General features: G+C 42.5%; 1 protein-coding gene across 1 annotated transcript in view; it reads left to right on the forward strand.

Annotated features, from left to right (window-relative positions):
• Window positions 1–17500, forward strand: part of plxnd1 (plexin D1) — a 95992-nt gene that overhangs the window by 1273 nt on the left and 77219 nt on the right. Inside the window, 4 exon segments of the mRNA XM_081350070.1 lie at window positions 1–78; window positions 5821–5997; window positions 11750–11881; window positions 12462–12562. The exon segment at window positions 1–78 is cut by the window's left edge and continues 1273 nt beyond it. Of these exon segments, the coding sequence (XP_081206196.1) occupies window positions 1–78; window positions 5821–5997; window positions 11750–11881; window positions 12462–12562 (488 nt within the window).

Raw genomic sequence — 17500 nt, forward strand, 5'->3', positions numbered from 1 at the left:
CCCAACAGTGACGTGCAGGTGCTGGACAGCGTCATCCAGGGCTCCGGGGCCGAGTGCGAGGCCAAGGGACCCATCGTGGTGAGAAGCGCCTATTATCATCACAACATCAGTGCAACACCTCAAACATCAACATATACATGCTTCAAACTTCATTTAAGACGTACACTCTAAAAAATCTTTTTACCAAATTTTGGGTCAAATATGGACAAACCCAAAAGTTGGGTTAAAAATGTCATTTAAAAAATGTGACCCAACGGCTGGGTTTGTCCATATTTGACCCAGTGTGTTCAGCGAATGTTACTTATCATCAAAACATCACCTATAACTTCAAACATGACATATATAGGCTATGCTTCAAAGTTACTTTAAAACGTACACTACTCTAAAAAATTCTGGGGTTTTAACCCAATTTTGGGCAAATACGGACAAACCCTAACGTTCCCAGCTAGCAATTTTGCGTTTATAAGAGTCTAATAGCGTCCAAACACAGCCTGAGGTCTAGGCTAAAACTAGGCTAAACTTGGGCTGTCAGTGAATATGTAATAGAGTCTAACCAGAGCCAAGAACAGAGTCATCTATGAGATAACGAAGAAATGAAATGAGTGAAGAAATGAAACCAAAACTTGTAATCACTGTTGGCTTTGTTACATGACGGAATATCACACATCTCGCAAGTTATTTGGGCAATAATGACATGCAACCAAATTCAAAGTTACTCACAGCCGGACTATATCGGGTCTATAGTTAACCGAGACGGAGAAATGACGGCTATTGCTGGCTGGATGGATTAAAAATGTTATTAAATATTAATTTAACCCAATGGCTGGGTTTGTCCATATTTGACTCAAAAAGCATTTTTTTAGGATGTATTCAGCGACTAGAAATGGTGACCAGCACATAAATTATACGTTCCTTTATTGTGAGATCCGCATTAAATGTCACGACTAATTCCCTTTTCAATATCAAGAGTCAGTCAAAAGTTCAGCCTAATGAACACTTGCATTATTATTATTATTATTATTATTATTATTATTAGGGACATGTTTGTGAATGTGATGAAGTTATATTATTTGTTTTATGCGGTCGTGTGGAGTTTTGTGGCAGTCCTGCACAATTCTACGTTTTAATGACATTTAATCTCTAAATCACTGTTCGAAATAAAACACAATGCCTAAGTGTGTTTAAAGTAATCGTGGATATAATAAACTCAAAGAGCTTTCATCAGAACTACTAAAACTCTTACTCTTGCATCAGATCATGATCTCTGCACTATTGAACTGCAGTTAATCACTCTGAGTGAGTTCGACTGATTCCTGGATGATGATGATGATGATGATGATGATGTAGAGACGAATGAAAATATGACACTTTAAAAAAGTTGCCTTAAATTTTTATGTACAATCACCTTGGATGTTTAAGTCATTTCAACATGACATTAAACTGACTTAAAAAATTTAGTTGAATCTAGCATAACTTAAAATTTAAAAAAGTTGAAAATAACTTTAAAAGCTTAACTTATTTTGAGGGGTTAAAGCATGTAAAAACATACGGTATGTTCTCATAACTTATTGATAATCATATATATATTTGTGCAGTTTTGTCTGTCGGTGTTTTTGCAGTTACTGAACTGGGTGTCTCTCTCTGGCCTCTGTCATGAACAGCCTCATAAATATAAACCGTGAACTCAGAACAACACAATCGCTCTCAGGCACGAGCACATGCGCTGCGGATCTACAGTCCTGTGAGCGCAGGCTCTCCTCATGCTGGAGCTGTTAGTGAACGCTGCGGTTATCAGAAGCATGTGTGTGTGTGTGTGTGTGGAGTTCATTCAGCGCACTGTGTGTCTGATCTCTTACGTCACTGGGAGCCCGATGACGTCACAGTCGCGTCGGCCGCTCAGGCTGGTGAAGTGTGTGTGTTTGCTCTGGTAAATGTGTGTGTGTTTGCTCTGGTGAAGTGTGTGTGTTTGCTCTGGTAAATGTGTGTGTGTTTGCTCCGCTGAAGTGTGTGTGTTTGCTCTGGTAAATGTGTGTGTGTTTGCTCTGGTAAATGTGTGTGTGTGTTTGCTCTGGTAAATGTGTGTGTGTTTGCTCCGCTGAAGTGTGTGTGTTTGCTCTGGTAAATGTGTGTGTGTTTGCTCCGCTGAAGTGTGTGTGTTTGCTCTGGTAAATGTGTGTGTGTTTGCTCTGGTGGAGTGTGTGTGTTTGCTCTGCTGAAGTGTGTGTGTTTGCTCTGGTAAATGTGTGTGTGTTTGCTCTGGTAAATGTGTGTGTGTTTGCTCTGGTAAATGTGTGTGTGTTTGCTCTGGTAAATGTGTGTGTGTTTGCTCTGGTAAATGTGTGTGTGTTTGCTCCGCTGGAGTGTGTGTGTTTGCTCTGGTAAATGTGTGTGTGTTTGCTCCGCTGAAGTGTGTGTGTTTGCTCTGGTAAATGTGTGTGTGTTTGCTCCGCTGAAGTGTGTGTTTGCTCTGGTAAATGTGTGTGTGTTTGCTCTGGTAAATGTGTGTGTGTTTGCTCTGGTGGAGTGTGTGTGTTTGCTCCGCTGAAGTGTGTGTGTGTTTGCTCTGGTGGAGTGTGTGTGTTTGCTCTGGTAAATGTGTGTGTGTTTGCTCTGGTGGAGTGTGTGTGTTTGCTCTGGTAAATGTGTGTGTGTTTGCTCTGGTGGAGTGTGTGTGTTTGCTCCGCTGAAGTGTGTGTGTTTGCTCTGCTGGAGTGTGTGTGTTTGCTCTGGTGGAGTGTGTGTGTTTGCTCTGGTAAATGTGTGTGTGTTTGCTCCACTGAAGTGTGTGTGTTTGCTCTGCTGAAGTGTGTGTGTTTGCTCTGGTGAAGTGTGTGTGTTTTCTCTGGTAAATGTGTGTGTGTTTGCTCTGGTGGAGTGTGTGTGTTTGCTCTGATAAATGTGTGTGTGTTTTCTCTGGTAAATGTGTGTGTGTTTGCTCCGCTGAAGTGTGTGTGTTTGCTCTGGTAAATGTGTGTGTGTTTGCTCTGGTGGAGTGTGTGTGTTTGCTCTGCTGAAGTGTGTGTGTTTGCTCTGGTAAATGTGTGTGTGTTTGCTCCGCTGAAGTGTGTGTGTGTGTGTTTGCTCTGGTGGAGTGTGTGTGTTTGCTCTGGTGGAGTGTGTGTGTTTGCTCTGGTGGAGTGTGTGGTTGGCTGTAGTAAATGTGTGTGTGTTTGCTGTGCTGGAGTGTGTGTGTTGCTCCGCTGGAGTGTGTGTGTATTTCTCCGCTGGAGTGTGTGTGTTTGCTCCACTGGAGTGTGTGTGTTGCTCCGCTGGAGTGTGTGTGTTGCTCCGCTGGAGTGTGTGTGTTGCTCTGCTGGAGTGTGTGTGTTTGCTCTGGTAAATGTGTGTGTGTTGCTCCGCTGGAGTGTGTGTGTTTGCTCCGCTGGAGTGTGTGTGTTGCTCTGCTGGAGTGTGTGTGTTGCTCTGCTGGAGTGTGTGTGTGTTTGCTCTGGTAAATGTGTGTGTGTTGCTCCGCTGGAGTGTGTGTGTTGCTCCGCTGCTGGAGTGTGTGTGTTGCTCTGCTGCTGGAGTGTGTGTGTTGCTCTGCTGCTGGAGTGTGTGTGTGTTTGCTCTGGTAAATGTGTGTGTGTTGCTCCGCTGGAGTGTGTGTGTTTGCTCCGCTGGAGTGTGTGTGTTGCTCCGCTGGAGTGTGTGTGTGTTGCTCCGCTGGAGTGTGTGTGTTGCTCCGCTGGAGTGTGTGTGTTGCTCCGCTGGAGTGTGTGTGTCGCTGGAGTTTGTGTGTTGCTCCGCTGGAGTGTGTGTGTCGCTGGAGTGTGTGTGTTGCTCCGCTGGAGTGTGTGTGTCGCTGAAGTGTGTGTGTTGCTCCGCTGGAGTGTGTGTGTCGCTGAAGTGTGTGTGTTGCTCTGCTGGAGTGTGTGTGTTGCTCTGCTGGAGTGTGTGTGTGTTTGCTCTGGTAAATGTGTGTGTGTTGCTCCGCTGGAGTGTGTGTGTTGCTCCGCTGGAGTGTGTGTGTTGCTCCGCTGGAGTGTGTGTGTGTTGCTCCGCTGGAGTGTGTGTGTTTGCTCCGCTGGAGTGTGTGTGTTGCTCCGCTGGAGTGTGTGTGTTGCTCCGCTGGAGTGTGTGTGTCGCTGGAGTTTGTGTGTTGCTCCGCTGGAGTGTGTGTGTCGCTGGAGTGTGTGTGTTGCTCCGCTGGAGTGTGTGTGTCGCTGAAGTGTGTGTGTTGCTCCGCTGGAGTGTGTGTGTCGCTGGAGTGTGTGTGTTGCTCCGCTGGAGTGTGTGTGTTGCTCCGCTGGAGTGTGTGTGTTGCTCTGCTGCTGGAGTGTGTGTGTTGCTCCGCTGGAGTGTGTGTGTTGCTCCGCTGGAGTGTGTGTGTTGCTCCGCTGGAGTGTGTGTGTTGCTCCGCTGGAGTGTGTGTGTTGCTCCGCTGGAGTGTGTGTGTTGCTCTGCTGCTGGAGTGTGTGTGTTGCTCTGCTGCTGGAGTGTGTGTGTTGCTCCGCTGGAGTGTGTGTGTCGCTGGAGTGTGTGTGTTGCTCCGCTGGAGTGTGTGTGTCGCTGGAGTGTGTGTGTTGCTCCGCTGGAGTGTGTGTGTTGCTCCGCTGGAGTGTGTGTGTTGCTCTGCTGGAGTGTGTGTGTTGCTCTGCTGCTGGAGTGTGTGTTGCTCCGCTGGAGTGTGTGTGTTGCTCCGCTGGAGTGTGTGTGTCGCTGGAGTGTGTGTGTCGCTGGAGTGTGTGTGTTGCTCCGCTGGAGTGTGTGTGTTGCTCCGCTGGAGTGTGTGTGTTGCTCCGCTGGAGTGTGTGTGTTGCTCTGCTGCTGGAGTGTGTGTTGCTCCGCTGGAGTGTGTGTGTTGCTCTGCTGCTGGAGTGTGTGTTGCTCCGCTGGAGAGTGTGTGTTGCTCCGCTGGAGTGTGTGTGTGTGCTGTGATGGATCACTGAGGTCAGGGCTCTGAGGGAGAGAGCTCGTGAGAAACACTGACTCCTCGCTCGAGTCGCTCCCCCGCTCCAGTTCCCGTCACCCCGCCGTGAACCCCTCCACACTCAGCCCTCACGACTCGTCATCAGTGTGTTAGAGCTGGTTCAGGACACACACTGTTTTCTGTTAGTCTCAGCCCTGAGCCTCAGTCTCCGTGTCTGGAGTTCTGCTCTTCTGAGTCAGCAAACTAAATGATGCAACCACATTAACCCTGAAACACGCTGGGTGAGAAACAGCCATGTCTGGGGGATCAGGCACTCGGCGCTGTTGGGTTTTATATTTTAACCCGTTTACTGGGATGTTTTTTGACAGTGCTGGGTCAGTCAATTTGATATTGAAGGTCTTTCATTTTAAATAATAAAATCTCTGTTATATAGGAACAGTTCAAAATGACCTTTGGCAAAGGATCCAGTTTTATCCGGTTTGGCACAGACTATCATTGGGTCACACTGACATGTGCTGACCCAGCAGCTGAGTTACAGAAACACTACCCAGCACTGCGTAAAAACATTAAAAATAACCCAATAAAATGACCCAGCAGGCTGAACCCAGCATTTTGAGCTAATATGCAGTAGTTCAGCGATATAACTCGATCAGGAGTGCTCTTTTCCTGAACATCAGCATGATCGCACATGTGATCATAATAATTGACCCTTTTAGACACAACATTATCAGTTTTGACTGTTTTTGCTCGATTTCGCCAATGAAAATAGTTCCAAACCAAGCGTTTCCCAGAGCGTTTCATGTTTGATGTTTGAACAGATTGGGAGAGTCAGATTGATTCAGAGACTCGTCCACGAAGTGTTCACTTGCTTCTGTTATGAATGGATCAGCTTCAGCTTCTTCTCTCGACTGGACCGATGTAAATGTTGTGGTTGTGGTGTGTTGCAGCTTCTGCCGGAGCAGTTGAACTGTGGCGCGGCGCACCTCCAGCACCCGCTGGCCCTGAGGAGGCCCCTGAGGGCCCGACCCATCTACGAGGCCCCGGGGCTCAGCTCTATAGCGGTGGACAACGTCCAGAACCACACCGTGCTGTTCCTGGGGACGAGCAGGGGCCGGCTGCTCAAGGTGACTCCTGCATTACACCACATGCTTTACACTGCATTCATATGATTCCCTGCCAACTCTTTGAAGGGCTGAAAGACTTTACAAGATGTAAAATAAGCCTCTGATGTCCCCAGAGAGTGTGTGTGTGTGAAGTTTTAGCTCACAATACCCCACAGATATTTTTATAGCATGTTAAAATGGTCATTTTTTGAAGGTGAGCAAAAATGCGTCATTTTGGGTGTGTGTCCCTTTAAATGCAAATGAGCTGCTGCTCCTGGCACAGGGGGTGGAGCTTCAAGATCTCATGTGTGTGTGTGTATGTGTGTGTGTTTGCAGCTTCGATTACCTCTTCTTAACATGGACTCACCCCCTATGATGCTTGTTCCCAGGGGTGGGGTTTATGTAAATTTTAGGGTTTGTGATCAAAAATGTCAAAGTGTCGGAATCATTTTTGGTCCCAAATTTGTATAAATGTCACTGGTAGTCACTGTATGAAGAATTTTTGGGAATAATATGTCAGTTTACTTTATTTTGCTCTCCTCACTTACATAAATGAAGAATAGTGTCCTGCACACACTAGTGAAACAATATCAAAAATGATATCTGGGGCCTGTTTCAGAAAGGAGGTTAAAGGGTTAGTTCACCCAAAAATGAAAGTTCTGTCAGTAATTACTCACCCTCATGTTGTTCCAACCCTGTAAGACTTTCGTTCATCTTCGGAACACAAATTAAGATATTTTTGATTAAATCTGAGAGCTGGATCATTCCTCCATAGGCTTCTAAGTGATTGAAACTTGCTGGCCCAGAAAAGTTATTAAAGAGATCGTTAATATAGTCCAAGTGACTACAGTGGCTCAATCTTAAGTTTATCAAGCGACGAGAATACTTTTTGTGCGCAAAAACAAACAAAAATAACGACTTTATTCCACTATTCATTTCCTTCTCTCTGAGCCTCGAGTTAGTTTACGTAGTGTTTTTGCGTAGCGCGTCTGTGTTGCACGTCACCACGTAGGCTCACTATTGGTCGACGCTTGTCATGTGTGTGATGCGTGGTGACGTGCAACACAGACGCGTACGCCTTTGTTATTGTAAATAGGTTAGCGACCCCTAGTGGCGAAAAATGCCATACTGTACGTTTAAAACTGCAGTGAACCAAAGACAGTCTCAAAAACACGCTTTGAAATCGCTGGTGTTTCTGACGTCACAAACTACCTTGTAACCAATCAGATCAACGTGTGATCGTCAACCAGTGGATCTCTTAGCTGAGTGAGTGAGTGGAGGCGGGGCTCATTTGCATATTCATAGAACCACGCATACTAAATGAGGCAAGGGTGTCGAGTTACATTCAAGATATTTTAAGACATCAAGGATTTTTTTTTTATATGTCATGTTGGTGATCAAAGATGAGTTTTAAGTGATAATATAATATGATTGACTACAGGGGACTTTAAGACGTGATAGTTTATGTATCTGATAAATGCACAGCTGTGACTGATTGCAGTGAAGCTACGGCACATAGAAACACACATCTTCTAATATTTGTTCATTTTCTGTGTACGAGTGTTTGCCTTGTACACAAACTCCACTGAAAGCATTCCTGTCTGATCAGGTGGTCCGTCTTCTTGTGTGTGTGTGTGTGTGTGTGTGTGTGTGTGTGTGTGTGTGTGTGTGTGTGTTTGCACTGCTTCTGTACACAGACGGTCAGCTGTAAAGGCCACAGAGTTTGCTTAGGATCTGTTTAAGAACCGCTGGTTTCTGTGGTTTGTCTGGCATGAGGAACTGTCGTGTCTTCCGGTGTAGTTTACTGTCAGAAAGCAGATTCACTCTTAATCTAACCCTAACCCTTCCATGAAGATCCTTTAACATCCTGGGAGTCTTTCCATCCCAAAACAAGGTTGTTTAGATTATTAAAATGTTCTACACACTTTAAGAACGGTTCCTGAAAGGTTCTTCGGGGAACAAAAAATAGTTCTTCTACGGCATCGCTGTGAAAAGCCCTTTAGAATATTTATTTTAACTCTCTAGTGCTCTTTGTCAAAAAAATTTATTTATTTTTTGTCAATGAAATGAATGCACTATATTTTAGTTTTGATAATGTTTTTCATTTAATCTTTTGTATTTTTAGGAGATTTTTATACTAAATTATATTTATGCTGTATTTATAATCCATTTATTCACTTTTTGAGCATAGACCTGAAAATGTAATTTCCAACTTAAACTGGTAAATCTAGAAAGCTTTAGAGCGACAGACTGAAGTTTGATCTCTGTTCAAAGACGGCACTGGGCAGATTATTGCTGTGAAAAAAAGTATAAAACTTTTAAAAAAAGTTTTAAAAAGTGAACTTTAAAAAAGTAACAGAATTGTACGTGTATTGTTATGAAAAATGCACAAAAATACTATTTCAATTTTTATATGAAATATATATTTTCAAAAACACGTTTTACTCTAAAACTGCAAGAAAATCAAAGGCATAAATCTAAACAAATTGTGTTCCAAATGTGAGGCTGATATCTCAGTGTGTTCGGCTGCAGTACCAAACGCTTCCACTAGAGGAAATTTGTCTCCATTCATTTCTAATGCGCTAATTTTTGGCCACGAGGAGCTCAAGTGTGACTATTTTTCAGGACCATTTTACCTTCGAATCATGTCCATGATTTTTTCGTGTGTTCACACAGCAAGTGCCAAAACCTTTACAAAGTTTCGTTCCATTGCAATAAAGTAAAAAAAAAACAAAAAAAAACAAAGGTGTAATTTTTCGGTCAAAAATGAACGAAGAGCACCAGAGTTAAGAGTTTATGGCACTACAATGTGTTTTTGGACATTTTTTTCTTAGTACCATGTAAACACTGTTATAGTAATATAGTTGTTATTAAGTTCCATAGTATGTATTAAAGTGCCATGGTATTATCTAATCACAGACAATTCCAGAATCTTCCACTAGTCAATGGATTGTACACTTTATTTTGTGCAAAAATTCAAAGATCGAAGTGTAGATAAATAGAGTTTTTGTCTCCTAAAAGAAAGAAGTGATTCTGAACTGAAACGAGTCGTCAGTGATTCAGTCTCTCTTCCTGCTGAACCTGCGGAGGTTTGTAGCTAATTAGCATAATGCCTGCCTCTGGTGTTGATTGGCTGAGCAGCGTCTCTTAGCCCCGCCCTGAAACACTGTAGTGTACCTGAGACTGGAAGAGTTTGGTGCGTGTTGTTCGTGTCGAGAAGACGCTGTTTTCTGAGATTGATACGGTGAAACCCACGCCATCGTCACTGTTCGTATCACTGAGATCAAGAGCTGAGATTCAGATATGATAATGAGCGTTTGCTTTCTGACCAATCACAGCAGAGCATCTCTCAGAGAGGCGGGGCTTAGAGAGACTGAATCTTTGATGGAAGCGTTTCAGACACTGAGAGGAAAGAGCTGACGCTGCAGTGCAGATTATGAGGACATTACAGTGTTTTTGATCATGGATGAATGTGGATCTATTGCAGGAGACGCCAAAACAACATTAGCAGCCGTTAAAACAGCATAATAGGGGCACTTTATAACATAAATAAAACATCATTTATCATGTTTCTGAAGCCAACGCAGGTGAATTCAGGTTTTACCGTCCTTTATGTTTGCCTCTCAAAACCCGAGCCACACACACCGACTCAGGCAAACCCAGAGAGAAGCACGAAACATCTGCTGAACCTGGAACAAAAGAGGCGTAATGAGGGCCGGATTGCAGGAAGGTGTGTCAGCGCTCCTCCGTCGCAGCGAGTCTCTGAGGTCTGGAGGCGGTGGAGCTCTCAGAGATAAGGGAGATCTGGCTGTGGGGCGTCGCTCTGAAGAGCAGAAAGGCTTTTTGTTTCGCTGCCAACACACAGAGACTGCTCAGATGTGGTGGCTCTGCTCACACACACGAGTGTGTCTGAGAGAGAGAGAGACATTACATACACACTGATGATGATGCCTCTTAAGATCCTCTGGTAGTTTAGTGTTTGCTTTACTGTTTTGAGGAAATGTTTTCTGGTGGTCTTTTCTGTTTCTGCTGTTTCCGTCATGTTTCTGTGGATTTGAACACAGTTCGTCTGGCTCTCTGAACAAAAGCTTTACCACTTCACTATCCTGTCATATATCCACTGAAATGAACTCTTAATGCATCAGTTATTAATGTTTAATCTGCTGATGGCGGTGGCTGTATGAGTGCGACTGCATATATGAGTGTCTGAAGTTTATTCACATATGTGAGTCAGGGTTTCAAAATGTAGAAAAAAAAAACAACTTTCCAGAAAGTTTTTCATGATGACCTGTCACTCACATGAGATCCACCAATAGCAAACCACAGCTATCCAATCATCCAATCAGTTCCTCACTGACACAATCAAGCCCCGCCCACATTTGTTCTTGCTCCACCTGGAGATTGCTCCAACAATCAAAGACTTTAATATCTTTAATTTCTCTAAAATTTAATATCACCAGGACATCAGAGAAACCATTGTGTGTGTGTGTGTGTGTGTGTGTGTGTGTGTGTGTGTGTGTGTGTGTCCTGGACCTGTGGAAGATAAAGCAAAGCTTGCATTATTCTGTACAGTGAAGCCGTCTGAAGCATGAATGTGAGTGTTAGTGATGTACATATGAGCAGATGTACAGACAGAACACACACACACACACACACACACACACACACACACACACACACACACACACACACACACACACAGAGCTTGAGCTCTAATAGAATTAGGCTCCACTAACACAGATCCTCAATAAGCTTATCTCACCAAACAAATAACATTACACACACTCCTGAAACCATCAGCAGCATCATGAAAGCCCCCAGAGGACACACACACACACACACACGCACACACACACACATACGCACACGCATACGCATGCGCCCACACACACACGCATGCGCCCACACACACACGCACACACACACACATGCACGCACAGGCATGCACACACACACACACACACACATGCACACACAGTGTGTTTGTGAGTGTGTGAACTGTTGTAACTTGTCTACATGTGTAATTAGCAGTGTGTGTGAAGGCTGATTCCGGCTTGTCAGATCTGAGTTGACGGATGTTTCACACACGACTGTGTTCTTGCTCTTCTCTGCATCACTGGATGATAATTATGTGCTTTATGATATCATATCATTATCCTGCTCTTCCTCTCATCCGTCGCTTCTCTCTAAACCCTGTGCCGTGAGGAGCGGTCGGGATCGGGATCACATGACCTCGTCCGCCAGCGCTCCTCAGTTCTGGAGAGAAAGATGCTTGAATTCACTCGTCCGTCAGTAATGTTGTAATGCAAGTCAAGTGTGTTGCATTGTGGGATACAGTATCAGCAAAATAATGCCAAATGTTTTTGAAACAAAAAAGCTTGTTGAATTGCATTTTCATTGTTAAAAAAATCAATAATCCATATTCACCTTTCTGATTAAAATGTTCATTCTGTGTTCTGTGTGAATTTGAACCTCTGGATCTGTATAGCAAAATAAAATGGACCCGAACAGAAGTTAAATCTGAAAGGTGAATATGGATTATTGAATTTTTAATAATGAAAATGTGTGTGAAATGTTTTTGATATTTAAAATGCAGCTCGGTTAATGCAATGCATATCTTTTCAATCAGTGCAATTCAACAAGCTTTTTTGTTTCAAAAACATAATTTTACTTCCATACTCCTGCAGTGTGTTCTCTGTAGATGTGTTGTGCTGAGGTGTGTGTGTGTGTGTGTGTGTGTGTGCGTGTGTGTGTGTGTGTGTGTGTTCATCAGCTACCTCTGCTGGCCAACCTCTCTGTGGCGAAGCTGTGGTCACTGAGACTCCCTGCTTATGAACCGGTTCACCACATCATGACCTTTGACCCCAGCGACAGCAACTACCTGTACGTCATGACCACACACCATGTGAGTAATCAAGCTTTACACACACTTCATACTCTTGATTCAAGGACCTGACATACTCCTCAAAGAAGGCGGAGCCTCAGAGCCACACCCACCTATTACATCATCACCACACAAGCCAATGGGAGTTCAAGGGTGCATTTACATTTACATTTTTAAAGTCCACAGTTGTATTCATTAGTTAATTAACATGAACAAATAATAAACAGAAGTATTTTTATTAACTAACAAACGGTAATAAATGTGCAACAAATGAATTGCTCATTGTTAGTGTTAGTTAATGCATTAACTAATGAGACCTGATCATATTACAGAGATATTAAGCCGTTTGTGTCATATGGTTGATGAAAGTGTAGCTGCATGAATGTTTATTTAGCACACACACACACACACACACACACACACACACACACACACACACACACACACACACACACACACACACACACACACACACACACACACTGTCTTCATCAGGTCTATTTTTGTGAGGTGATGAGAGAGTGTTGTGTGAAGCATCATTGATGGAGGCTGTGAAACTGAGCATATGTCTGATCCTCCGTGTGTGTGTGTGTGTGTGCAGCTCCTGCGTGTGGCTGTGTCGGCGTGTGACCAGTACAGCTCCTGTGGAGAGTGTTTGAGTGCTGGTGATGCTCACTGCGGCTGGTGTACGCTGGACACACGGTAAACAAACTCTCCAATCACACTAACTCCACAATCTCAATGCTTGATAGGACAGTTGATGATGATTTTCGAGGATCACGTCTTAATTGACAAAAACACACTTGGCTTGAAATGTAATGCATGAGTTGTACTGTATGGACTTCAGCTCGCGTCTCCATTCTCTTTCTCTCTGTGGGAAAACTGTCAATTCTGCTGAATATTTTCAGTTTCACACATTCCGATGACTGTAAGTAACGTTACACCAACATGTAAATTAACTCTCGTTTGTATTAGTAGAGTATTAGTAGAATATTAGTAGAGCATTAGTGGAGTATTAGTAGAATACTAGTAGAGTATTAGTAGAGTATTAGTAGAGTATTAGTAGAACATTAGTAGAGTATTAGTAGAGCATTAGTAGAGCATTAGTAGAGTATTAATAGAGTATTAATAGAGTATTAGTAGAGCATTAGTAGAGCATTAGTAGAGTATTAATAGAGTATTAGTAGAGTATTAGTAGAGCATTAGTAGAGCATTAGTAGAGTATTAGTAGAGTATTAGTAGAGTATTAGTAGAGCATTAGTAGAGTATTAGTAGAGCATTAGTAGAGCATTAGTAGAGCATTAATAGAGTATTAATAGAGTATTAGTAGAGCATTAGTAGAGTATTAGTAGAGTATTAGTAGAGTATTAGTAGAGTATTAGTAGAACATTAGTAGAGTATTAGTAGAGCATTAGTAGAGTATTAATAGAATATTAGTAGAGTATTAGTAGAGTATTAGTAGAGTATTAGTAGAGTATTAGTAGAACATTAGTAGAGCATTAGTAGAGCATTAGTAGAGTATTATTAGAGTATTAGTAGAGCATTAGTAGAGTATTAGTAATATTAGTAGAGCATTAGTAGAGCATTAGAAGAGCATTAGTAGAGCATTAGTAGAGCATTAGTAGAGTATTAATAGAGTATTAGTAGAGCATTAGTAGAGCATTAGAAGAGCATTAGTAGAGTATTAGTAGAGCATTAGAAGAGCATTAGAAGAGCATTGGAAGAGCATTGGAAGAGCATTAGTAGAGCATTAGTAGAGCATTAGTAGAGCATTAGTGGAGCATTAGTAGAGCATTAGTGGAGTATTAGTAGAGCATTAGTAGAGTATTAGTGGAGCATTAGTGGAGTATTAGCAGAGCATTAGTAGAGTATTAGTAGAGCATTAGTAGAGTATTAGTAGAGTATTAGTAGAGTATTAGTAGAGTATTAGTAGAGTATTAGTAGAGCATTAGTAGAGCATTAGTAGAGCATTAGTAGAGCATTAGTAGAGTATTAGTAGAGTATTAGTAGAGTATTAGTAGAGCATTAGTAGAGCATTAGTAGAGCATTAGTAGAGTATTAGTAGAGCATTAGTAGAGCATTAATAGAGTATTAGTAGAGTATTAGTAGAGCATTAGTAGAGCATTAGTAGAGCATTAGTAGAGTATTAGTAGAGCATTAGTAGAGCATTAGTAGAGCATTAATAGAGTATTAATATAGTATTAGTAGAGCATTAGTAGAGCATTAGTAGAGTATTAGTAGAGTATTAGTAGAACATTAGTAGAGTATTAGTAGAGCATTAGTAGAGTATTAATAGAATATTAGTAGAGTATTAGTAGAGTATTAGTAGAGATTAGTAGAGTATTAGTAGAACATTAGTAGAGTATTAGTAGAGCATTAGTAGAGCATTAGTAGAGTATTAATAGAGTATTAGTAGAGCATTAGTAGAGTATTAGTAATATTAGTAGAGCATTAGTAGAGCATTAGAAGAGCATTAGTAGAGTATTAGTAGAGCATTAGTAGAGCATTAGTAGAGTATTAATAGAGTATTAGTAGAGCATTAGTAGAGCATTAGAAGAGCATTAATAGAGTATTAGTAGAGCATTAGAAGAGCATTAGAAGAGCATTGGAAGAGCATTGGAAGAGCATTAGTAGAGCATTAGTAGAGCATTAGTAGAGCATTAGTGGAGCATTAGTAGAGCATTAGTGGAGTATTAGTAGAGCATTAGTAGAGTATTAGTAGAGCATTAGTGGAGTATTAGCAGAGCATTAGTAGAGTATTAGTAATATTAGTAGAGCATTAGTAGAGTATTAGTAGAGTATTAGTAGAGCATTAGTGGAGTATTAGTAGAGCATTAGTAGAGTATTAGTAGAGCATTAGTGGAGCATTAGTAGAGTATTAGTAGAGTATTAGTAATATTAGTAGAGCATTAGTAGAGTATTAGTAGAGCATTAGTAGAGCATTAGTAGAGTATTAGTGCAGTATTAGTGGAGTATTAGTAGAGTATTAGAAGAGTATTAGTAATATTAGTAGAGCATTAGTAGAGTATTACTGGAGTATTAGAAGAGTATTAGTAGAGTATTAGTAGAGTATTAGTAGAGCATTAGTAGAGTATTAGTAGAGCATTAGTAGAGTATTAGTAGAGTATTAGAAGAGTATTAGTAATATTAGTAGAGCATTAGTAGAGCATTAGTAGAACATTAGTAGAGTATTAGTAGAGCATTAGTAGAACATTAGTAGAGTATTAGTAGACTCTGTTAGGTTTGTAGAATAAGTTGACTTGTAGTTGTAAAGTTACTTATAGTCAGTAGAATGTCTGTTGGAGGAGCATCGCAATAAAGAGTTAGCAAATATTAAGCACCAATACTCTAATAACTGCTAGTTGACCTGTAGTTGTAAAGTTACTTATAATTAATAGAACATCTAAAGTGGACTATCGTATAAGTGTTATCTTATTTTCTTTTGTGTTTCACAGCAGAAAGAGTCACAGGGCTTATGAGAACAAACCCTTTGAGATTTAGTGACAAAAATACACGTGTGGAATTTGTCAAACTGTGTGTTTGAATGGGATTTCAGATGTTTTGGGCTGGATTTCCTGTAGAGTTTATCTTTATTCAAGGGTTTTCCTGAATGCTTGGAATTTGAGTCAGACGTCACTGGGTGAAAGAGCAGAGATTCTTCACTCGTTTTAACATTTATCCCACTCATGATGATTGTTCTCATGATAGAAGCTCTTTCAGAGGAACATGTCAAACTGAGAGTCTTTTATTTTATCTGTGTGTGAGTGAGTGAGTGAGTGTTTGTGTGTGAGAGAGCGAGAGAGAGAGAGAGAGAGTGTGTGTGTCTGAGTGTGTGTGTCTGTGTGTGTGAGAGAGTGTGTGTGTGTGTGTGTGTGTGTGTGTGTGTGTGTGTGTGTGTGTGTGTGTGTGTGTGTGTGTGTGTGTTTGTGTGTGTGTGTGTGTGAGAGAGAGAGAGTGTGTGTGTGTGTGTGTGTGTGTGTGTGTGTGTGTGTGTGTGTGTGTGGGTGGGTGGGTGGGTATGTGTGTGGCTGTAAGAGTGTGTGTGTGTGTGTGTGTGTGTGTGTGTGTGTGTGTGTGTGTGTGTGTGTGTGTGTGTGTGTGTGTAAGAGAGAGAGTAACCCAGAAATTAGGTTCTTGGAGACCGCCATACTCCTAGTAGAATGGGCGCTAGTGGCCAAAGGTGAAGGCTGGCCCACAACCTCATAGGCAAGAGAGATAGCCTTGACTATCCATTTGCTAACAGTCTGTTTGGATGCAGGAAGGCCTTTCTTAGGAGACCCAAAGCACACCAGCAGCTGATCAGACTTCCTCCACAGGGCAGATCTGTGGACGTAAGGGTCCAGTGCCCTGACTGGACAGATGAGGTTCAATTTCTCCTGGTCTTGGTCTTTAAAGGGAGGAGGGCAGAACGCCTGCAGTACGATAGGCCATGGTACATTGGTTGGAACCTTTGGTACATATCTGGGTTTCGGATAGAGGAACGCTTTGACCATCCCGGGTGCAAACTCAAGGCACGAAGGAGATACCGAAAGGGCCTGAAGATCTCCTGCTCTTTTTAGTGAGGAAATGGCTAGAAGGAATACAGTTTTGAGGGTCAGAAACTTTTCTTAGACAGAATCAAGGAGCTCAAAGGGAGCAGTAGATAAACCTTCTAGAACAAGAGCCAGATCCCAAGCTGGAACTCTGGTACGAACTGCAGGCCTCAGCCTCAGGGTGCCACGAAGGAAACATATAATAAGAGGATCTCTTCCGACAGATAAACCCCCCAGGGGGGCATGGTAGGCAGCAATGGCTGCAACATAAACCTTCAGTGTGGACGGAGATAACCCTGAAGCAAAACGATCTTGCAGGAACTCTGATATTGAACCTACAGGGCAATTAACTGGATCCCATTGTCGTAGATTACAAAAACTCTCCACTTCAGGGCGTATAGCTTCCTCGTGGATGGAGCTCTGGAGCTGAGTATGGTTTCTACAACCTCGGTTGAGAGACCAGAGTCTATGAGTCGGCCCCCCTCGAGGCCAGACCCGCAGGTTGAATGTTTCTGGTTGGGGATGGAGGATCACTCCTCCCCCTGAGATAGAAGGTTCCTCCTGACCGGCAGCTCCAGGGGAGAGCCATTGAGAAGGGCTATTAGGTCCGAGAACCACACCTGGCTTGGCCAGTACGGAGCTACCAACAGAACGGCCTCCCGAGGGCCCCGGGATGGAGCGGGCACTGAGGTGAACAGCGCTCCACTGCGGAGGGGGCTGCCCACCTCTTCTTTGCCGAAGCCTTCTTCGCCAGCAGTACGTTCCTCAGATCGGTCTTATATATGGGCCTATATGGGCTTCTGTTTTAATGAATAATACAGCATGTAAAAGAAATAATAATTTCAACATTTGAAAATACAATATCTGCTCCAGTTTCCCTCAACATGCCAAACCTGCAGCTTTGAAGCTTGTGTTGTGTGTGTTTAGCAGGACGTTTAGATCATGTGTGTTCGTGACTCATATGCTGCTGTTGTTCACATGCGTGTTAAGATGATGGTGATGATGATGATGATGATGATGATGATGATGATGGTGGTGGTGATGATGATGATGATGATGGTGATGATGGTGAAGATGATGATGATAGTGGTGACGATGATGATGATGA

The sequence above is a fragment of the Scardinius erythrophthalmus genome, assembly GCF_964197995.2.
Source record: "Scardinius erythrophthalmus genome assembly, chromosome: 20".
NCBI lineage: Eukaryota > Metazoa > Chordata > Actinopteri > Cypriniformes > Leuciscidae > Scardinius > Scardinius erythrophthalmus.